The sequence below is a fragment of the Coregonus clupeaformis genome, chromosome 32 (assembly GCF_020615455.1).
Source record: "Coregonus clupeaformis isolate EN_2021a chromosome 32, ASM2061545v1, whole genome shotgun sequence".
Classification (NCBI taxonomy): Eukaryota; Metazoa; Chordata; class Actinopteri; order Salmoniformes; family Salmonidae; genus Coregonus; species Coregonus clupeaformis.
The window spans coordinates 1,590,670-1,614,402 of NC_059223.1; the positions used below are offsets into that span (position 1 = coordinate 1,590,670).

The following is a 23,733-nucleotide window of genomic DNA, read 5'->3' on the forward strand; positions in this document are numbered from 1 at the left end:
GTGCAATAAAAACTAGTAATTTTCCTCATCTGCCATTTCTTGGAAATGATGAGTTAAGCTTCCTGAGAAGGCTGATTTCTGAGTATGTCTCTCCTCTGTTAGCTACTGCTAAAGGCTATGACTACAAACTACTCATAGCTCATAGCATGTTGCTTCGTCATTTCTTGTCTGTCTCTCTCTCTCTCTCTCTCCCCACGTCACTAAGCAGCAGTGTAAGTTATACAACTTGATTGTTATGCACATGGGGTTTTTCAGAGCTTCACTTATTCACTGTGTAATCCCATTCTTTTGGGTTTACAACATTTCCTTATTGAGCCTGCCTGAGTGACTTGACTCTCATTCCAGGCAGCAAAGCTGATATGGTACATTTCACACTTCTGTTCCTGAGGAGGAAGATGATGTGTGAGAGAGGCTGTGGAGGGTTAACTGAAGGGGAATGTGAGAACTAGGAGTTAATTATTTAACTATTCAGTCTGGGATTCAGGAATGTAGCTTTGGTTTGGCTACATGAGAACATGAGCATAGTGGGGGGGGATTAGGGTGTGTGTGTGTTAACGACCACAAGATCATCCACTTCGCAGGAAATTACATTAAGATCAGGCCAAGAGACCTTTGTAATGCACAGCTCTTTCCAGTCTTGCTATTAATGCAGATGTATACAGTGGGGAGAACAAGTATTTGATACACTGCCGATTTTGCAGGTTTTCCTACTTACAAAGCATGTAGAGGTCTGTAATTTTTTATCATAGGTACACTTCAACTGTGAGAGACGGAATCTAGAACAAAAATCCAGAAAATCACATTGTATGATTTTTAAGTAATTAATTTACATTTTATTGCATGACATAAGTATTTGATACATCAGAAAAGCAGAACTTAATATTTGGTACAGAAACCTTTGTTTGCAATTACAGAGATCATATGTTTCCTGTAGGTCTTGACCAGGTTTGCACACACTGCAGCAGGGATTTTAGCCCACTCCTCCATACAGACCTTCTCCAGATCCTTCAGGTTTCGGGGCTGTCGCTGGGCAATACAGACTTTCAGCTCCCTCCAAAGATGTTCTATTGGGTTCAGGTCTGGAGACTGTCTAGGCCACTCCAGGACCTTGAGATGCTTCTTACAGAGCCACTCCTTAGTTGCCCTGGCTGTGTGTTTCGGGTCGTTGTCATGCTGGAAGACCCAGCCACGACCCATCTTCAATGCTCTTACTGAGGGAAGGAGGTTGTTGGCCAAGATCTCACGATACATGGCCCCATCCTTCCTCCCTTCAATACGGTGCAGTCGTCCTGTCCCCTTTACAGAAAAGCATCCCCAAAGAATGATGTTTCCACCTCCATGCTTCACGGTTGGGATGGTGTTCTTGGGGTTGTACTCATCCTTCTTCTTCCTCCAAACACGGCGAGTGGAGTTTAGACCAAAAAGCTCTATTTTTGTCTCATCAGACCACATGACCTTCTCCCCATTCCTCCTCTGGATCATCCAGATGGTCATTGGCAAACTTCAGATGGGCCTGGACATGCGCTGGCTTGAGCAGGGAGACCTTGCGTGCGCTGCAGGATTTTAATCCATGACGGCGTAGTGTGTTACTAATGGTTTTCTTTGAGACTGTGGTCCCAGCTCTCTTCAGGTCATTGACCAGGTCCTGCCGTGTAGTTCTGGGCTGATCCCTCACCTTCCTCATGATCATTGATGCCCCACGAGGTAAGATCTTGCATGGAGCCCCAGACCGAGGATGATTGACCGTCATCTTGAACTTCTTCCATTTTCTAATAATTGCGCCAACAGTTGTTGCCTTCTCACCAAGCTGCTTGCCTATTGTCCTGTAGCCCATCCCAGCCTTGTGCAGGTCTACAATTTTATCCCTGATGTCCTTACACAGCTCTCTGGTCTTGGCCATTGTGGAGAGGTTGGAGTCTGTTTGATTGAGTGTGTGGACAGGTGTCTTTTATACAGGTAACGAGTTCAAACAGGTGCAGTTAATACAGGTAATGAGTGGAGAACAGGAGGGCTTCTTAAAGAAAAACTAACAGGTCTGTGAGAGCCGGAATTCTTACTGGTTGGTAGGTGATCAAATACTTATGTCATGCAATAAAATGCAAATTAATTACTTAAAAATCATACAATGTGATTTTCTGGATTTTTGTTTTAGATTCCGTCTCTCACAGTTGAAGTGTACCTATGATAAAAATTACAGACCTCTACATGCTTTGTAAGTAGGAAAACCTGCAAAATCAGCAGTGTATCAAATACTTGTTCTCCCCACTGTATATGTTACAATGACATCATCCTGTTGGTATCCTGTGTTCCCTCAGTCTGATTAATATCCCCCACCTCCTCTCCCTCCTCTTCTCTCCAGCCTCCCAAGAACAAGAATGCTAATGGTCCCAACAGCCACGCAGCAGCGCGGGTCCTCAGCCCCCCGATGAAGAGCAGCTCATCCTCCTCTTCCTCGTCTTCGTCCTCCTACAGCTCGTCGTTGGAGAAGCGGGCCCAGCGGAGGCTTGTGAAGGAGCAGAGGGAACAGCAGCAGCAGCTGATGGAGGAGGCTGGGGAGGACAAGCAACAGAAGGCTAACAGGATCATCCATGAGGCCATCGCTAAGGCCCGGGAGAGAGGAGAGAAGAACATCCCCAGGGTCATGAGTCCAGAGAGCTTCCCCTCTGGCAGCTCCTCGGCCCACAGGAGAGAGAGGGAGAGGGACAGAAACAGAGACAGGGAGAGGGACCGAGGCAACAAGACCAGGCCCAAGACCTCCAAGAAGGCCCGCATTGTGCCCTCGTCCAAGCCCAAACAGAAGGCCAAGATCGGGTAGGTGTCTAACTGACCTTGTTCTCATACGCCTCACTATGCCCTTAGAACACCACAGCTGTATGGCTGATACAGGACCACGGTGTCTATTTGTTTTGAAAAGTAATTTCAGTGGCCTTCCACTTTAAATCTACCATTTCATTTTTGCTCTGCACTCTGTCTAAAGCAAGTTGTGTCACACTGTCAATTCTCCTTTAATGGCTTGGCTTCCTTTGTACCCATTCATTTCTGGGCACAATAAAATAGCTGGTTGACTAGCTGCTAGCAGCTGCTAGCTTGACAGACATACACTACCGTTCAAAAGTTTGGGGTCACTTAGAAATGTCCTTGTTTTCAAAAGAAAATCAATTTGAATGTCCATTAAAATAACATCAAATTGATCAGAAATACAGTGTAGACATTGTTAATATTGTAAATGGCTATTGTAGCTGGAAACAGCTGATTTTTAATGGAATATCTACATAGGTGTACAGAGGCCCATTATCAGGAACCATCAATCCTGTGTTCCAATGGCACGTTGTGTTTGCTAATCCAAGTTTATCATTTTAAAAGGCTAATTGATCATTAGAAAACCCTTTTGCAATTATGTTAGCACAGCTGAAAACTGTTGTGCTGATTAAAGAAGCAATAACACTGGCTTTCTTGAGACTAGTTGAGTATCTGGAGCATCAGCAATTGTGGGTTCGATTACAGGCTCAAAATGGCCAGAAACAAATAACTTTCTTCTGAAACTCGTCAGTCTATTCTTGTTCTGAGAAATGAAGGCTATCCCATGCGAGAAATTGCCAAGAAACTGAAGATCTCGTACAACGCTGTGTACTACTCCCTTCACAGAACAGCGCAAACTGGCTCTAACCAGAATAGAAAGAGGAGTGGGAGGCCCCGGTGCAGCTTCATTAAATAGTACCCGCAAAACACCAGTCTCAACGTCAACAGTGAAGAGGCGACTCCGGGATGCTGACCTTCTAGGCAGAGTTGCAAAGAAAAAGCCATATCTCAGACTGCCCATCTTAATCTTTTTTTTTTATTGGCCAGTCTGAGATAAGGCTTTTTCTTTGCAACTCTGCCTAGAAGGTCAAGATCCCGGAGTCGCCTCTTCACTGTTTACGTTATGACTGGTGTTTTGCGGGTACTATTTAATGAAGCTGCCAGTTGAGGACCTGTGAGGCATCTGTTTCTCAAACTATACACTCTAAAGTATTTGTCCTCTTGCTCAGTTGTACACCGGGAATAGCCTTCATTTCTCAGAACAAGAATAGACTGACGAGTTTCAGAAGAAAGTTATTTGTTTCTGGCCATTTTGAGCCTGTAATCAAACCCACAATTGCTGATGCTCCAGATACTCAACTAGTCTCAAGAAGGCCAGTTTTATTGCTTCTTTAATCAGCACAACAGTTTCAGCTGTGCTAACATAATTGCAAAGGGGTTTTCTAATGATCAATTAGCCTTTTAAAATGATCAACTTGGATTAGCAAACACAACCTGCCATTGGAACACAGGACTGATGGTGGCTGATAATGGGCCTCTGTACGCCTATGTAGATATTCCATAAAAAATCAGCTCTTTCCAGCTACAATAGCCATTTACAACATTAACAATGTCTACACTGTATTTCTGATCAATTTGATGTTATTTTAATGGACAAAAAAATTGCTTTTCTTTCGAAAACAAGGACATTTCTAAGTGACCCCAAACTTTTGAACGGTAGTGTAGCTGCTCGTAAAATAGTAGCTGCCAAGATGGCAGCTCAAAGTTCATTTTAATTTACGGCATGCTAGAACTGTAAACCAACAGCCACATTCATGACACAGACAGACAGGATGGAGCAACAACGGCTGCTGTTAGCATTTAGGCTAGCTTGCTGCAGGTAGGACAACTAGGTTATGACAGGGACTAGTGGATATAGGGATTTAGTGTATACTCTATCCGGTTCCCTTCCCCCTGTACAGTGAAACTGTGTTGTTGAACTGTAAGCCACACCCAGTGTGAGCTCATGTAATATCTGGCCTGAGGCGGGGAAAGACAGGCAGCCAGGCTTGGAGGCAGGAAGAAGGCAGGCAGGCTGGAAGGCAGGAAGACCGGCAGGCAGACATGCTGACTGGCTGGGAGGCAGAAAGACTGGCAGGCAGGCAGAAAGACAGGCATGCAAGCTGGGAGGCAGGAAGACATGCAGGCAAGCTGGGAGGCAGGGAGGAGGAATGTGTATATTGTCACTCAGGTCATCACCAGGGTGGTTATGGAAGCTGTGAAATGAACCAATCAGGGATAGAGAGAGACGCTCTTTTTTCATATTCTCATTAAGCGAGCAGGGCTGAGAACAGCACAATGGCTGACTATATTGTCTCCCTGCCTGCTTCCCTGCTTCATGATTAAAGATTATATGAGCTCGGCGGCTGCATGTGGAAATGGCTGTAACAGATAATGGATTTTGCTCTGTGAGAGATAGTAAGAGAGAGAGAGTGTGTGTTGCAGTGGTGCAGATGTTAATGAGGGAGAATATACATCTGTCAGGTTAGAGAAGGGTTGGGCTGAACCGGGTCTGTATGGTTCATACTCAGGAAACCCAATGGGCCTGATGTTGAACACTAGAGATGGGGTTTTGAATTAATTTCACTACTCGAATAGTATCATGAATTTTTGTCGGATATTGAAATTATATACAGTACTAGTCAAAAGCTTGGAAACACCTATTCATTCAAGGGTTTTTCTTTATTTTTACTATTTTCTACATTGTAGAAAAATAGTGAAGACATCAAAACTATTAAATAACACATATGGAATCATGTAGTAAACAAAAAACTGTTAAATAAATCAAAATATATTTTAGATTCTTCAAAGTAGCGACCCTTTGCCTTAATGACAGCTTTGTACACTCTTGGCATTCTCTCAACCAGCTTCACCTGGAATGCTTTTCCAACAGTCTTGAAGGAGTTCCCACATATGCAGAGCACTTGTTGGCTCCTTTTCCTTCACTCTGCCATCCAACTCATCCCAAACCATCTCAATTGGGTTGAGGTCTGGTGATTGTGGAGGCCAGGTCATCTGATGCAGCATCATCACTCTCCTTCTTGGTCAAATAGCCCTTACACAGCCTGGAGGTGTGTTGGGTCATTGTCCTGTTGAAAAAAAAATGATAGTCCCACTAAGCGCAAACCAGATGGGATGGCGTATCGCTGCAGAATGCTGTGGTAGCCATGCTGGTTAAGTGTGCCTTGAATTCTAAATAAATCACTGACAGTGTCACCAGCAAAGCACCCCCACACCATCACACCTCCTCCTCCATGCTTCACGGTAGGAACCACACATGCAGAGATCATCCTACTCTGCGTCTTACAAAGACACAGCGGTTGGAACCCAAAATCTCCAATTTGGATTCATCAGACCAAAGGACAGATTTCCACCGGTCTAATGTCCATTGCTCGTGTTTCTTGGCCCAAGCAAGTCACTTATTGGTGTCCTTTAGTAGTGCTTTCTTTGCAGCAATTCGACCATGAAGGCCTGATTCACGCAGTCTCCTCTGAACAGTTGATGTTGAGATGTGTCTGCTACTTGAACTCTGTGAAGCATTTATTTGGGCTGCTATCTGAGGTGCAGTTTACTCTAATGAACTTATCCTCTGCAGCAGAGGTAACTCTGGGTCTTCCTTTCCTGTGGCGGTCCTGATGAGAGCCAGTTTCATCATAGCGCTTGATGGTTTTTGTGACTGCACTTGAAGAAACTTTAAAAGTTCTAGACATTTTCCAGATGGATTGACCTTCATGTCTTAAAGTAATGTCATTTCTCTTTGCTTATTTTAGCTGTAATATATATGGACTTGGTCTTTTACCAAATAGGGCTATCTTCTGTATACCACCCCTACCTTGTCACAACACAAGTGATTGGCTCAAACGCATTAAGAAGGAAATAAATTCCACAAGTTAACTTTTAACAAGGCACACCTGTTAATTGAAATGCATTCCAGGTGACTACCTCATGAAGCTGGTTGAGAGAATGCCAAGAGTAAAAATAAAGAAAACCCTTGAATGAGTAGGTGTGTCCAAACTTTTGACTGGTACTGTATTTTATTTTACTTAAGTTTTTAACCTGAGCACTGCTGCGCGAGGGAGAGAGGCTGGCGCTCTATTGCTGCAGCTGCGGAGGGGGCGGTGTGTGTGAGATGGGAGTTAGCAGACGGAGGGAAAAAAAGAGACGTCAAGGCGCCAACTTGGTTACAGCCAAGACTAGCTAACTTGTAGCAGGCACAATGTCATTTATCATCCCAATAACAGTGCCTGTCTTGACTGGAGTAGTCTAGAGAAACTAGCTAGCTGGGCTAGTTGAGGCCACATGCTGCGCTTTCTCCTCAACCCCATTCAGATAAAACAACAGCCTACATACCTGTTGGTTGCTCGTTGTAGCCTACTACTTCCCATTTTGCTAACTTTTAATTCTGTCATTTTTATTCCATCTTGCATTGCATTAGTGAACTCACTCCACTTGCTACACATTGAGCCTATTTGCGGCTTTGATTGATCAACATAAACAACAAATCAAATCAAAATGTAATCAAATTTTAAACAAGAGGTGTAGACTAACAGTGAAATGCTTACATACTGGCCCTTCCCAACAATGCAGAATAAAAATACATATATAATAATGAATAAATACACTATGAGCAATTATAGCTTGGCTATATACATGGGGTACCAGTACAGAGTCTGTGCAAGGGTACATATAGGTAGGGGTAAAGGGACTAGGCAACAGCATAGATAATAGACAGTAGCAGCAGCGACTGTGATGAGTGTGTAATTGTTTGTGTGGCGACAATGTGCTGTTCATGTGTACTGTATGTGTTGGAGTGTCAGTGTGAGTGTGTGGGTAGATTCCAGTGTGTGTGCATAGAGTCAAAAAGAGTTAGTGCAAAAAGGGTTAATGCAGATAGTCCGGGTAGCTATTAGGTGAACTATTTAGCAGTCTTATGGCTTGGGGGTAGAAGCTGTTCAAGAACGTTTTGGTCCCAGACTTAGCGCTCCACTACCGTTTGCCGTGCTGTAGCAGAGAGAACAGAACTTCGGTGGCTGGGTCTTTGACAATTTTTAGGTTCTTCCTCTGACACGTACGGCCCCAGTGATGTACTAGGCTGTACGCACTACCCTCTGTAGCGCCTTGCGGTCTGATGCCAAGCAGTTGCCATACCTAGAGGTGATGCAGCCAGTCAAGATACTCTCAGTGGTGCAGCTGTAGAACTTTTTGAGGATCTGAGGTCCCATGCCAACTTTTTTCAGCCTCCTGAGGGGGAAGAGGCATTGTCGTGCCCTCTTCACAACAGTGTTGGTGTGTTTGGACCATGATAGGTCCTTAGAGATGTGGACATAGAGGAACTTGAAGCTCTCGACCCACTCCACTACAGCCCTGTCGATGTGAATGGGGGCGTGTTCGGCCCTAAGTTTCCTGTAGTCCACGATAAGCTCCTTTGTCTTGCCCACGTTGGGGAAGAGGTTGTTGTCCTGGTACCACACTGCCAGGTCTCTGATCTCCTCCTTATAAGCTGTCTCATCGTCATCGGTGATCAGGCCAGTAGTCGTGTCATCTGCAAACTTAATGATGTTGTTGGAGTCGTGCGCGGTCATGCAGTTGTGGGTGAACAGGGAGTACAGGAGGGGACAAAGCACGCACTCCCTGAGGGGACCCGTGTTGAGGGTCAGCATGGCGGATGTGTTGTTGCCTACCCTCATCACATGGGGGCAGCCCGTCAGGAAGTCCAGGATCCAGGTGCAGAGGGAGGTGTTCAGTCCCAGGGACCTTAGTTTAGGGCTGGGCGATATGGCCTAAAAATCATATCTCCATTTCTATTCAAGCTTATGGGCGTTTCACGAGTCTCATCAACAATCTCTCAAGTCCACGTGTTAGTGAATTGTTATGAATTGTTATGAACACACCCTTCTGTCTGTCTCCAACTTTTTGAAAAGCATGTTAGCCTGTCCACTTTTTTCAGATGTTGAAATCAAGTGGCCTACCTTATTTCTCAGAATGAGAACGAGTTGACAATTCCTTATATAATTGTATTTTATGCTTATTGCACATTTGATAAAACACAGACTAGACAGCTAGTATACAGTGGGGAAAAAAAGTATTTAGTCAGCCACCAATTGTGCAAGTTCTCCCACTTAAAAAGATGAGAGAGGCCTGTAATTTTCATCATAGGTACACGTCAACTATGACAGACAAATTGAGATTTTCTTTCTCCAGAAAATCACATTGTAGGATTTTTAATGAATTTATTTGCAAATTATGGTGGAAAATAAGTATTTGGTCACCTACAAACAAGCAAGATTTCTGGCTCTCACAGACCTGTAACTTCTTCTTTAAGAGGCTCCTCTGTCCTCCACTCGTTACCTGTATTAATGGCACCTGTTTGAACTTGTTATCAGTATAAAAGACACCTGTACACAACCTCAAACAGTCACACTCCAAACTCCACTATGGCCAAGACCAAAGAGCTGTCAAAGGACACCAGAAACAAAATTGTAGACCTGCACCAGGCTGGGAAGACTGAATCTGCAATAGGTAAGCAGCATGGTTTGAAGAAATCTACTGTGGGAGCAATTATTAGGAAATGGAAGACATACAAGACCACTGATAATCTCCCTCGATCTGGGGCTCCACGCAAGATCTCACCCCGTGGGGTCAAAATGATCACAAGAACGGTGAGCAAAAATCCCAGAACCACACGGGGGGACCTAGTGAATGACCTGCAGAGAGCTGGGACCAAAGTAACAAAGCCTACCATCAGTAACACACTACGCCGCCAGGGACTCAAATCCTGCAGTGCCAGACGTGTCCCCCCTGCTTAAGCCAGTACATGTCCAGGCCCGTCTGAAGATTGCTAGAGTGCATTTGGATGATCCAGAAGAGGATTGGGAGAATGTCATATGGTCAGATGAAACCAAAATAGAACTTTTTGGTAAAAACTCAACTCGTTGTGTTTGGAGGACAAAGAATGCTGAGTTGCATCCAAAGAACACCATACCTACTGTGAAGCATGGGGGTGGAAACATCATGCTTTGGGGCTGTTTTTCTGCAAAGGGACCAGGACGACTGATCCGTGTAAAGGAAAGAATGAATGGGGCCATGTATCGTGAGATTTTGAGTGAAAACCTCCTTCCATCAGCAAGGGCATTGAAGATGAAACGTGGCTGGGTCTTTCAGCATGACAATGATCCCAAACACACTGCCCGGGCAACGAAGGAGTGGCTTCGTAAGAAGCATTTCAAGGTCCTGGAGTGGCCTAGCCAGTCTCCAGATCTCAACCCCATAGAAAATCTTTGGAGGGAGTTGAAAGTCCGTGTTGCCCAGCGACAGCCCCAAAACATCACTGCTCTAGAGGAGATCTGCATGGAGGAATGGGCCAAAATACCAGCAACAGTGAGTGAAAACCTTGTGAAGACTTACAGAAAACGTTTGACCTGTGTCTTTGCCAACAAAGGGTATATAACAAAGTATTGAGAAACTTTTGTTATTGACCAAATACTTATTTTCCACCATAATTTGCAAATAAATTCATAAAAAATCCTACAATGTGATTTTCTGGAGAAAAAAATTCTCATTTTGTCTGTCATAGTTGACGTGTACCTATGATGAAAATTACAGGCCTCTCTCATCTTTTTAAGTGGGAGAACTTGCACAATTGGTGGCTGACTAAATACTTTTTTCCCCCACTGTATACTAGCTGTCTAGTCTGTGTTTTATCAAATGTGCAATAAGCATAAAATACAATTATATAAGGAATTGTCAACTCTTTCTCATTCTGAGAAATAAGGTAGGCCACTTGATAGAATTTGTAAAGCTGTGGAGCTTTGCAGCTCCTTCAGGGTTATCTTTGGTGTCTTTGTTGCCTCTCTGATTAATACTCTCCTTGCCTGGTCCGTGAGTTTTGGTGGGCGGCCCTCTCTTGGCAGGTTTGTTGTGGTGCCATATTCTATCAATTTTTTTATAATGGATTTAATGGTGCTCCGTGGGATGTTCAAAGTTTTGGATATTTTTTTATAACCCTGATCTGTACTTCTCCACAACTTTGTCCCTGACCTGTTTGGAGAGCTTCTTGGTCTTCCTGGTGCCGCTTGCTTGGTGGTGCCCCTTGCTTAGTGATGTTGCAGACTCTGGGGCCTTTCAGAACAAGTGTATATATATACTGAGATCATGTGACACTTAGATTGCACACAGGTGGACTTTATTTAACTAATTGTGTGACTTCTGAAGGTAATTGATTGCACCAGATCTTATTTAAGGGCTTCATAGCAAAGGGGGTGAATACCAATGCACGCACCACTTTTCCGTGCTGTTTTTTTTAGAAAGTTATTCTTTTTATTTCACTTCACCAATTTGTCCATTACATGAAATCCAAATAAAAATCAATTTAAATTACAGGTTGTAATGCAACAAAATAGGAAAAACGCCAAGGGGATGAATACTTTTGCAAGTCACTGTACATTTTCTCCAAAATGTACCAAAGCAGTCAAGCTACAGTATTAGCATTTAAACCCACAGTCTTTGTTGTACCTCTGGAAGTTGACTTAGGCCTATTTATTTGTACTTTTCCCCATTCTCATTATGAAAGGTGTTATTTCTATGTCATGTCTGAGATTATTACTAACATCACTAAGTTAGTAGTATGCCCTAGCCTTACTTTATATGATGTGCTATTGTATGGAACCTAACCTATTTTTACACGATGTAGAATTTGTAAAGCAAAGGTCTGATTTCTGAAACTAGGCTAAACACAAAATTAAACCTAGTCTTTCCACTATTGTTTCAATGCTTCTTTCATGAAGATTGCTTCATACATTCCAGCCATTTTGAAAGATCAAAGTAGGCCTAATTCATGTTGAGGAAAACTGTTTTACCTTTCACAGTACAATTCACTGAACCAAACGGACCAATGAACTAATGGAATCTGAGAACGAATGGAATGAACGGCTCCTTACTCTTTCTTTTAACATCCAGGGTCTTCTCTTACATACCTTAGCCTAAATTCATTATAGTTAAGTGCTTTGGCCTGTACATAATGTTGCTAAATAGAAAACACGTTTAGACATGTCTGCATCTAAAGAATGAACTCAGGTTGAGGTTCCTTCAGTACAGGTTTATCCATCCCAGAGTTCCTCAGTCTCCACTCTGACTTGTAGGATTGTGCTAGTGATCCTATGAGCCAGTCACAAAGCCTTCCTCTCCTGGTGTCTGATTTACAGTGGTGCCTGTGGAGATCTGTCCAGAGCAGGAAGTGCAGAGAGGGTCTGGCACCCCAGGGCCAGGCCATACACTAGAAAACCAGGCATGGACTCTGTCCGCTATAGGGAGGGATGGTCACTGTAGGGATATTGTCTCAATGCAGAGGGAGAAGAGGATGTTTTCCTATGACCTAGCCCTCTCGCAAAGACCTACACCTTTTGTTTATGTGTGTGTGTTGGAGACTGTTGTTCTACAGTGTGTCTATATGGAAGGATGTTTTCCTTGCTTTGAGTGGGCTGGTACAGTAGCATAGCATGTGTTTGTATGTTTGTGTCCTCTGTTCTGTCGTCGTGGCTACGTACCTGTATGCCTATATTTAATGTGTTGAGTTTGTGTTTGTGCTTTCTGTTGTCGCTGTGTGCCAATGTGGCCAGTGTACATGTGTGTGCCAGTGCAGTCTGTGTGTGAGGTGCGGTGCAGTACAATGTGAGGGATAATGGTTGTGTAGGGTATTGAAGACAGCAGGAGTACATGGTGCTCTGGGGAGGTTTCATGCAGGCGGAGGAACCAAAGTGTGTGCGTGTGTGTGTGTGCCGCCCTCCCAGGGTCTTCTCATATAATATTAACGCTCAGCCTTCTCCCTGTCAGCACCCGCACCGCTGCAGAGGCGCTAACCTTCCGCAGCAGTCATTACCCCTGCCTCTGCTATGGTAGTTATACAGGATAATATAAGGGTGTATGTACGTGATTGTGTGGGACCGTGTGTGTGTGTGTGTGTGTGTGTGTGTGTGTGTGTGTGTGTGTGTGTGTGTGTGCATGCATATGTGCCTGCATGTTTCTCTGCCACGTGACCAGCATGCCTGTCTGAGTGGGGGGTTGGGACTGAGCTAATAGTATTATCAGGCTGGCTGTAGGAGCCTACAGTGGGGGGAGCAGCCTGTGTCTGTAAGACCACCCCAGCACAATGATTGTTAAGGTGTCAGCATGCTTCGGTTCGGCTGGCGTCTAGCTGAACTCGGCAAACTAGGCGAAATGAACGAGTGTGCTCACATACTCCCTTAAAAGACCTTTGCTTGAAAAACAAGAAAAAACTGCAATAGTAATGTTTGTCCATTTTGAGACGCCGTATACACTTCCTCAAATAGTTAGAATGAATCTAAGATAACTCAAAAAATCGGTCATTAATTTAGACGTTTTTGCAGAGGAGATCTTAGTGGCATAATTTGACATCTAACTAAGATGTTTGGTGCAGTATTTCTCAAGTATATATTTTTTGCATGTAAATGAGGAGATGGATAGTAGGGAGGGGATGGATGGGAGGGGGGATGGAGGGTAGGGAGGGGGAGGGAGGGAGGGAGGGGATGGATGGGAGGGGGGATGGAGGGTAGGGAGGGAGGGAGGGGATGGAGGGGAGGGGGGATGGAGGGTAGGGAGGGGAGGGATGGGAGGGAGGGGATGGAGGGAGGGAGGGGAGGGAGGGGATGGAGGGTAGGGGGGGATGGATGGGAGGGGGGGATGGAGGGTAGGGAGGGGAGGGAGGGTAGGGAGGGGGATGGAGGGTAGGGAGGGGATGGAGGGAGGGGGGATGGAGGGTAGGGAGGGGAGGGAGGGGATGGATGGGAGGGGGGATGGAGGGGATGGAGGGTAGGGAGGGGATGGAGGGTAGGGAGGGGAGGGAGGGGGGATGGAGGGTGGAGGGAGGGAGGGATGGAGGGTAGGGAGGGGAGGGAGGGGGATGGAGGGTAGGGAGGGAGGAGGGAGGGTAGGGAGGGGGATGGAGGGGAGGGAGGGGAGGGTAGGGAGGGGAGGGGAGGGAGGGGGATGGAGGGTAGGGAGGGGGATGGAGGGGAGGGAGGGGATGGAGGGTAGGGAGGGGAGGGAGGGGGAGGGAGGGGGAGGGAGGTAGGGGAGGAGGGATGGAGGGGAGGGAGGGTAGGGAGGGGATGGAGGAGGGAGGGGAGGGAGGGAGGGAGGGGAGGAGGGGATGGAGGGAGGGAGGGAGGGGAGGGAGGGTAGGGAGGGGATGGAGGGGATGGAGGGTAGGGAGGGGATGGAGGGTAGGGAGGGGATGGAGGGTAGGGAGGGGATGGAGGGTAGGGAGGGGAGAAGGGAGGGAGGGTAGGGAGGGGATGGAGGGGAGGGAGGGGAGGGAGGAGAGGGAGGGTAGGGAGGGGATGGAGGGATGGAGGGGAGGGAGGGGATGGAGGATAGGGGGATGGAGGATATGGAGGGGAAAGCCTCAAATCAAATGCTCCCGAGGGGGTTACAGCTAGAAGTCAGGGTTGGCTGATCACACACTGCTTTCTGAAATTGCATAGTGTTTTTATAGCTACCTACCTGCTGAAAAACAACCTCATCAGGAGATGAAAACATTACAGTAAAGCACCCTGCCTCTTTATTCCTATCCTCCTCCTCCTCCCTCTCTCACTAGGACATTCTCCTAAATATTTTGGTTTCTTCCTAACATGCTGGGGGCTGTTAGCAGAAAGCTTCCTCCCTGTGTGTGTGTGCAGAGCAGCAGGCGTGATCTGAATGTGCTGATACTACACTGTTGTCTACTGTGAAAGATCTAACAAAATGGTGCAAGCGAGATCAATTACACAATATAAAATGGGGGTTTAGGGTAGGCCTATAGACTACAGTAGAGTCAGTGTAAAGAGGTTTGGGTTCATATCTCCATGCCTGCCTGCCACACAGCATAGTCTTCCTATCTAATCCTATTCACTCACACTCTGATTAGAAAATCCCAAAGCTGTTTTCTTAATTAAGTATTTTTGTAATCCTTTGTGTGTGTGTGTGTGTGTGTGTGTGTGGGGGGGGTTGTGTTTGTGTTTGCGGGTGTGTGAGCGCAGATACCGTGCCAGTGTTTTTGCTTCTTTCTGTCTGTGTGTGCGAATATTGGTGTGTGATTGCTTTTGTTTGTGCGTGTGTGTGTTTTGTCAATATGTTAGTGTGTGTGTGAGCTCATAAGTCGACAGCCTGCAGACTGAAGCATAAATCCCTTGTGCAGATCCCTGGGGGGGGGGGGTGCAGTTTACAGACCCATTCATAAGGAGGGGGATTTTCTCACGGAGCCCAGGCCGCTCAGGGCCAGCAGCACCACACCACTGTCAGTGTAATCCCCTCAGGATAGGTTCCACTGTGTTACACACACACACGCAACACACACACAACACACGTTCTACACGCTCCAGCCGCTGCTGTAGGTTCATTTACCTCAGTCGATCTACAAACATGTAGCCTTTTAGCTATACAATTGTAATATTATACCCCTGAAAGGGGGGAAATATGAGAAATGATTCACACTGACATGTAGCATCAGCGACTGTTCAGTCAGTTGTAATGATGAATTGCATAAAATCATCAACCCTTTACATACATCTCTTTTCTCAAATGACGTAGCGTTGACATTTCTATTCCTAGGCATTACTAATCAAGCGCAGTACAAACAGACATCAATGGAGCGCACAGATTATCGTATTATCACGTTCAGATGAATTATTAGAATATTACTTACGATTCTGTATTAATATCAGTGATGTAGTGGTAAAAATAAAGCTGGGTAATGGTTAAACTATAAACTCCAGTGGGCGATCGAGATAAGACGATCAACCATCTTTATAAACGAAAACATATGACATTTTTAGAACTGTATTGTTTGCATTATGATTGTGTTTTAATGTAGGCCTATAGGGAAGATAGGCCATGTGGAGATCACAGATACCATAAAAAAAACGTAGGGGCGTGGATCAGAAAACCAGTAGTTCTGGGGAATTGATGTGAGGGTGTGAAATGTGGTGGTGGATATTGGGAACAGAAACGCTGTCGACGATCCAGAGCATCCCAAACATGCTCAATGGTGAAGGATGAGAATGGGAAGCTACCAGGAATTGTGTACAGATGACATGGGGCCGTGCAATAATGCTGAAAAGAGGGAGGCAGCAGATGAATGGCACAACAATGGGACTCAGGATCTTATTTGTGATCAAATGCCATAAGCAATTGGGTTGTCGTAGCTTATGCCTGCCCAAACCATAACCCTACCACCACAATGGGCACTCTGTTCACAACGTTGACATCGCCCACAACATTGACATCGCCCACACGTCGCCAACACGGTGTCTGTCATCTGCCTGGTACAGTTGAAACCGGGATTCATCCATGAAGAGCACACTTCTCCAGCGTGCCAGTGGCCATTGAAGGTGAGCATTTGCCCACTGAAGTCGGTTACAACGCCAAACTGCAGTCAGGTCAAGACCCTGATGATGACGACGAGCACGCAGATGAGCTTCCCTGAGACGGTTAATAACAGTTTGTGCAGAAATGATTTGGTTGTGCAAACCCATAGTTTCATCAGCTGTCCAGGTGGCTGGTCTCAGACGATCCCGCAGGTGAAGAAGCAGGATGTGGAGGTCCTGGGGTGGTGTGGTTACACGTGTTCTGCTGTTGTGAGGCTGGTTGGACGTACTGCCAAATTCTCTAAAACAACGTTGGTGGCGTCTTATGGTGGAGAAATTAACATTAAGTTCTCTGGCAACAGCTCTGGTGGACATTCCTGCAGTCAGCATGCCAATTGCACACTCACTCAACTTCAGACATCTGTGGCATTTTATTGTCCCAAGCACAAGGTGCACCTGTGTAATGATCATGCTGTTTAATCAGCTTCTTGATATGCCACACCTGTCTGGTGGATGGATTATCTTGGCATAGGAGAAATGCTCACTAACAGGGAATTAAACCCTTTTTGTGCTTATGGAATATTTCTGGGATCTTTTATTTCAGCTCATGAAACATGGGACCAACACTTTACATGTTGAGGACCTCGGTGTCCTCATATGTAGTTACGGCCCTGGCTACAGTGAACTTGGGGGTATCACTGGCACCTTGTGTAGGCTGGTCTGTCCCAAGTTCTCAATCCCCACTCCTCACGGGACCCTGGAACATGTCAGTGTGCCCTCGGCCTACAAAATGCTGCCACACTCTGTTCTCCCTCCACACACACAGAGAATGGTGGGTGGTGTGCCAACTAGGGCAGGGCAGTGCTGGGGGGCTGAGCATGGAGAGGAGAGGAGAATGCTGGGTTGTTAGGCACCAGGCAGGATGAGGATCTGCTCATGGGAGCCAAACGGGGCCACTGCCAGAACTAGAATTACAGCTCTCTCTGTGAATCACTGTAACACTCCATCAGACTATCTAGCCTGTCTGCAGGAGTGTAGGCCTAACTCACCTACCACACGGGGGACATGTGGACTTGAGAGGAGAAGGACATGTAGAGATGAAAGACAAGAGAGCTTGCACCACCCCTGTAGTTAACTTAAGTATGTTGTGCCTGATCTGTGCGGTTTACAGGGATAGTGCTATTGGTCTGTTATTTGCTCTATGTGCGTGTGTTGGTGCGTCTCTGTGTATGTATCAACTATAATACCTATGAAACATCAGTAGTGGTGGTATTAGTAGTAAACTGTGGGTGGGCCTGTATAAAGCCAGTCTGTGGTCTCAGTTGGGTTCTGAGGCTGTAAAGCCTGTGTGATGTGGGATGAGTTCTACGTGTGTGTCTGCGTCACGCCTCCTCTTCCCTCCTCCTCCTTTCCTCCTCATCCTCCCATCCCATCATGCTCTCTGTCTTGCTCTCTGAGGGCTTGCTGAACCTCCGTACACATTCCAACAACACTGACACACATCACAGCTGCCAACACATAGGATGCTTCCTCCCTCTCTCTCAAGTATGATTTCACAGTAAAATAAACTGAAGAAGTGTCACTAATTTCACAGTTTAGTAATCCTGTTGGCTTACATGTCAGATATGGTGGTTTGAAGGGGGATGTTTTACTATAGTCCATTACACCATTGACAGTCAGCAGCATGGTTTGATAGCCTTGTAATGGCCTCGTTAGGTATAGATAAAGCAAGTGTGTCTTGCTATAGATGGGTTAGCTCACAACGTCACCAAAACCATGTGCACGCTTCAATGGGACAGACGTCTGTGAGCTGTTGGGATTCTGGATGGCCAGATAGCTAGCAACAATGACAAGAAACTGCCATGTGGGGAATCGGAGGTGACTCGTTTCAGCTAGTTTAATCTTGTTCTTGATACCATGTCTTGTTTTGAGGCGTTTTGACTGATTTCATTACAATGGAAACATGTCTAAAATTACCTAGCTAGCTAACCAACATCTGTAACGATGTATTTGAGAGACAACAAGTTAAATAATTTGTATTTAACTAGGCAAGTCAGTTAAGAACAAATTCTTATTTACAATGACGGCCTACACCGGCCAAACCCGGACTCCCAATCATGGCCGGATGTGATACAGCCCGGGATCGAACCAGGGTCTGTAGTGATGCCTCTAGCACTGAGATGCAGTGCCTTAGAACGCTGCTCCACTCGGGAGCCCGAGTGCTCTTCGTACCAATGTATTTATGTTTTCAATAAACATTGGAAATTAAATTTAGTTTACATTTTGTCAGCAATCTAAGCCAACCCTGTCTGTTTTGCCCCATAGTTGTGCATGCGTCGGTTTTGTTGCTAAACAACCAACACGTCTATAGGAGAGAATATAGTATGGCCTACTGTCTAATGATAAGATGTGAAACTGCTATATTTCTCTATTTCAGTATTTCAGTCCTGCCTGTGTGTGGGAGAACATTCTGTTCTGTCCATATTTCCTGGACTGGACTCTAGCTGCTGGTTGATATTAGAGCAGTCTTGTTGTCGTATGACATTCTCCGCAGCTGCTCATTGCGTAGCAGAGTAGAGCATTCGCTCCTTTGCCACTCACAGGAAGTGATGTCACATCCACCGCCCACGTTGCCAACTATACTCCCTGGGGCTTGTTGCCAGGCAACCCCAAAGTGTCATTGTGGATAGGATTATGGAAGTGTAATATAATCTGGAGGAGGAGGAGTAATGTGAGAAAGATAGCCTAAGTCCCAACAACAACACAACATGTTCAAGGAGACCGTGAGAGCTCCAGTATTGACAGACTGTGGGAGAAACGCTCAGCCTCCTACAGACCACAGTGTGTGTGTGTGCACATAAATGCCTGGTTATTTGTATAATAACTGTGTGTATGTTTTGTGCCTTCTCTCTAGCACGCTCTCTCTCGCTTTGGCTCCATCTAAACCACCAGAGCCAATATCAGTCCTGATTTAGTGGAAAATGTTCAGAGGGGATAGTGTATCCTAGACCTAGCCTAGCGTGTGGTCGAGGACCAGTGTGTGAGGCCGAGGCCAGCTTAGTGTGACTGAGACAGGCTAGACTCTGGCTGTGGTAATGGCTGTAAGCACTAGGGAGGATGAATGACTGGCTGGTTGAATGACTGGCTGGCTGTGTTTGGCTGGCTGACTGGCTGGCTGGTTTTCCTGGCTGGCTGTTGGTGTGGCACCTTCATTCGCCCCTTCAGTGTTTCTGTGTCTGTGTGAGAATCACAGCTTCAGCTCCACTGTACTTAACTAGAGACAGGCTAGCACTGTCACAGCACATACATCGCCCTGCGTAATTATTGGGACAGTGAAGCATTTCTTCTTCTTTTGGCTCTATACTCAAAGTTTGGATTTGATATCGAACAATGACAGCGAGGTTGAAGTGTAGACTGTCAGCTTTAATTTGAGGGTATTTTCATCCATATCGGGTGAACCGTTTTAGAAATTACAGCACTTTTTGTACATAGTCCCCCCATTTTAGGGGACCAAAGGTACTGGGACAAATTCACTTTGTGTATTAAAGTAGTAGAAAGTGAGAAAGTTAGACGTACAAATATCATATCCCCAAGACATGTGAACCTCTCACCATTACAATACCAGGGGAGGTTAGCGTTGTTTTGGGGGGGGGTGATATTTGTGCATCTGTAACTTTCCCACTCATCATTATTCAGGATTCATTAGGATTATCCGTAATCATGGTAGCATCTACATTAATGTAGAAGTGTTTAGAAACATATTATATTCTTATTTAGAATAAAAGTGACTCCAAAATGACACAATACATTATTTACTATTCATATCTATTGGGCACAAAATAATCTGAAACACAACCAAAACAAACAGCAAATGCATCCAACAAGTTTCTAGAGTGATAAGCTTGATGTAGTCATTGCCTGCTATGAATATGGGACCAAATACTTAACTTTTTACTACTTTAATACACATAAGTGAATTTGTCCCAATACTTTTGGTCCCCTAAAATGGGGGGACTACGTACAAAAATGCTGTAATTTCTAAACGGTTCGCCCGATATGGATGAAAATACCCTCAAATTAAAGCTGACAGTCTGCACTTTAACCTCATAGTCATTGTTTGATTACAAATCCAAGCTGTTGGTGTATAGAACCAAAATAAGAAAAAATGCTTCACTGTCCCAATAATTACGGAGGTCACTGTAGTTAGCTCTGTGTACGTGTGTATGCGTGAGTGCCTGTTTCAGAGTGGTTGGTGTTGTGTGAGAAGGAATCTACTTACTCCGTGTCTGCTCGTGTGAGCGTTGCCGTGTTTTGGAGCATATCAGACAGAGCTAGAGAGCTTCTGTTCCGGTTGCTGTGTGAGAGAGAACAGAGAGGGGAGAAGGGAGGAGGAAGACAAGGTGAGAGATAATGTGCATGACAGAGGGAATGAGGGAGGAATGATCAGGAGCACACACAGAGAGAAGACAGGAGTACGGCCCCGGGAGGGAGGGAGGGAGGGAGCTGTTGTAATATCTCTGTGTGTCTGATCTCAGGCTATGTAGGGCGTTTAGAGCACTTTACACCAAACCTCTCTGAACCTGATCTGAATGGAGGATTCCTCTGTCTCCTCTCTCTCCATCTTCAGATACAAGAGAACAGACATAGGCCTGTACAATACTGACATATACAGACGTATACAGTACATGTCTAGGCTGAGGATTTCACAGTAGAGGTCTTCACGGATCCACTTGTACCCGAATACCTGAGACCCGATCCGGGACCTAAAAGGGTCGGGAACCAGAATTCTGATATGATTGTCACGGGTCTCGTATATGTATAATTTTAACTGACTTATACGGAAGGACCCATACATATCCGAACGCAACTGCTGCAGTAGGGAGAGAGCAATTGTATAATTTATGCTGCTGCTCTTTGCTTTTCACGAGAGTGGCATGTGTAGCTTGCTGTTGTTGTTGGCCAATCATAAGTCATCAAAGCTGCAATAGGCTACAGCCATAGAGCCTCCGTGTTAGGAGATATTTAATCAATGGAAGATGTAATTAAAATGATGGAATTAAAAGGAGAAGGAGAAGGATAGGCTACAATGACCAAGAGCCAACAGGTAAGCTGCTACTTTATATTCTGAATGGAGTTGTTGTTGTTTAACTGTGCAGGACGAGAAAGCGCATGCATTCTCAATTAGCCTAGCTAGCTAGCTTAACTAGTTTATGCAGTCAAGACAGGTACTACATAATCATATTGGATGATAAATAACCTAGCTATGGCAGCTATTAGTCTACTATAGTGTGAGTCTGCTTGGTTGGTTGCTGTCTCTCGTCTCTTCCTCCTACCTCCCTGTTCCCGTGTCACTCGCTCACACTCTCAGTAGCCTACACACACAGCACAGCCCCTGCTAGAGCGTCACCTCTCTTTACCTCCTCTCCCTCACGCTTCATTAGCTCCATTCCATTGACCAGATTGGCGCACATTCAACAAATCCTATCTAACAAAGTGGATATTTCTCAAATCCGTCATGAGTTATGTATTGTAACAGGCCCACAATGTGGTTACTTAAGTCCGATTTTGATATATTTCGCTGTTTCTGCTGCACAACATTTATAAATTGTCCCTTTTCAGGTTTAAAAGAAGTGACTGTTAAATGCTAACTCCCGCTCGTATAAGCTGGTTAGCATAGCTGGCATACAGAAATCAGTGGTGGTAGTCAAAGTAATGTTTTAACTGTAATGCAGTTGATTGGTGACGATGACATGAACATGTGTTGGGGTTGACATCCATATAAGCGTTGTACTCTGATTTTTACCTCAATATAGTGTGCAATACACTTATAAACAATAGCCTAAATCTATGCTAATTTTTCATACATTTAATGAGGAGACTCGGGATCTTTCCCCCACGGCCCTTTCCCCCACTCGTTTCCATGGCAATTGAGTTCAATTGACCTCTTTACCGCATCTACAGTATTAGCCTGTTCGATCCAGCCATGCTAGTCTCTGTCTGTCTGCATGGGGATTTGGAATCTGGACTGGCTCTTTGTGTAGCTAGTTGAATCATAAAAGTGGAGAGGGATGGAGGGAGGGATTGGAAGAGAGAGCGAGGGAGGAGGGACAAGAGCAAGAGAGAGGTAGGCGGGAAGAGGCGGAGACTGAGAGAGGGGGTGAGAGAGAGAGAAAGAGAGTGAGACCAGAACGGAAGAAGCGAGAGGGATAACTGAGCCTAAAATCGGTATTTTCCAGCAGGTGGCATAAAACAAATAAAACGATCAACAAGAGAGGAATTTTTGTATGGAGGTCAATGAGAGTGTCGAATTTAGTTCACAAAAAATGTAATGGCTTATTTGCTACATGTGGCTTATTTGATCTAATAGAAGTTTATTAATGCTTAGGTTTTTACGAGTCTAATGATATTAGAAGGACATCGCGGCATCTTTGAGAAAAAACACTATCAGAGTTTTGCCTGTTGTTCACACGCGTATCTGCCCTCTCATTGGCTAGAATGGTCCCACCTGATCTTGCCTCCTCCTGACTGCCTTCCATTTTTGAAGACATTTATTTTCAGTGTTAGAGTGGCCACTTGAGGATCTGGTCAGTATAATGGATAATCTGTGGCAAGACAGAGAGCTAGAGACGGAGAAGGGAGGAGGCTCAGTCACTATCTATATCTCTGTTTTGATCCAATAAAGAGCTTGGCAAATGGAGCAGTGGAAGTCCAGTCTTATATGTTGATAAGAAGACATCAGGCTGGGGCGGACAGACAGACAGACAGACAAGCAGGCAGGCAGACGCACACAGGAGGGAGAGGGGGAGAGAGAGAGAGAGTATTTGTGTCTTTCTCTCAAACTGTACATAGCAGAGATCTATTGTATCAGTTTACTGGTTCATATCTTCCCTGTCTGCAGACACACGGACACACACACACAAACACACAGACTACACACACACTACATATTTTTCTCCCTGAAAAATGTCTCTGCATTCTGCACATGATGAGATATTGACTCACCACAGTCATGGACATATTAGAAGCTTATTCTCACACAATAACCAAGAGGGACATGATTATATTATTGGATATTTGTAATGTAATAATCCCTTACTGAGGTCATTAGGTCATTCAATATGCTAAGGTATTTATTTAGAATATTGTGCTAATGGCCTATATGTGCTAACAGCTAACTGCATGGTTGCTTCCCATGAAAATGTGTGTTTTGATGTGCTATCATTTAAATGTAGAGCAGCCTACTAGAATCGGTCACTATTTGTTTCAAGGTTATGAAAGTGCATTTAATAAGGCATTAAGCAACCATGGAAACAACTAAATCATTCATTTTAAGTGAGACAAAATAAACAGAGCTGGACTGGTAATAACAGTGAAATAGAGTAACTAGGCCTACTTAATTATAATTCTTTGGGTATTATTTTATTTATTTATTTATTTATGCCATTTAGCAGACGATTTTATCCAAAGCGACTTACAGTCATGCGTGCATACATTTTTTGTGTATGGGTGGTCCCGGGGATCGAACCCACTACCTTGG

General features: G+C 45.0%; 1 protein-coding gene across 1 annotated transcript in view; it reads left to right on the top strand.

Annotated features, from left to right (window-relative positions):
* Nucleotides 1–23,733, top strand: part of chd9 (chromodomain helicase DNA binding protein 9) — a 108,120-nt gene that overhangs the window by 35,386 nt on the left and 49,001 nt on the right. The window contains 1 exon segment of the mRNA XM_045209977.1: nucleotides 2,360–2,811. Coding sequence (XP_045065912.1) covers nucleotides 2,360–2,811 — 452 coding nt within the window.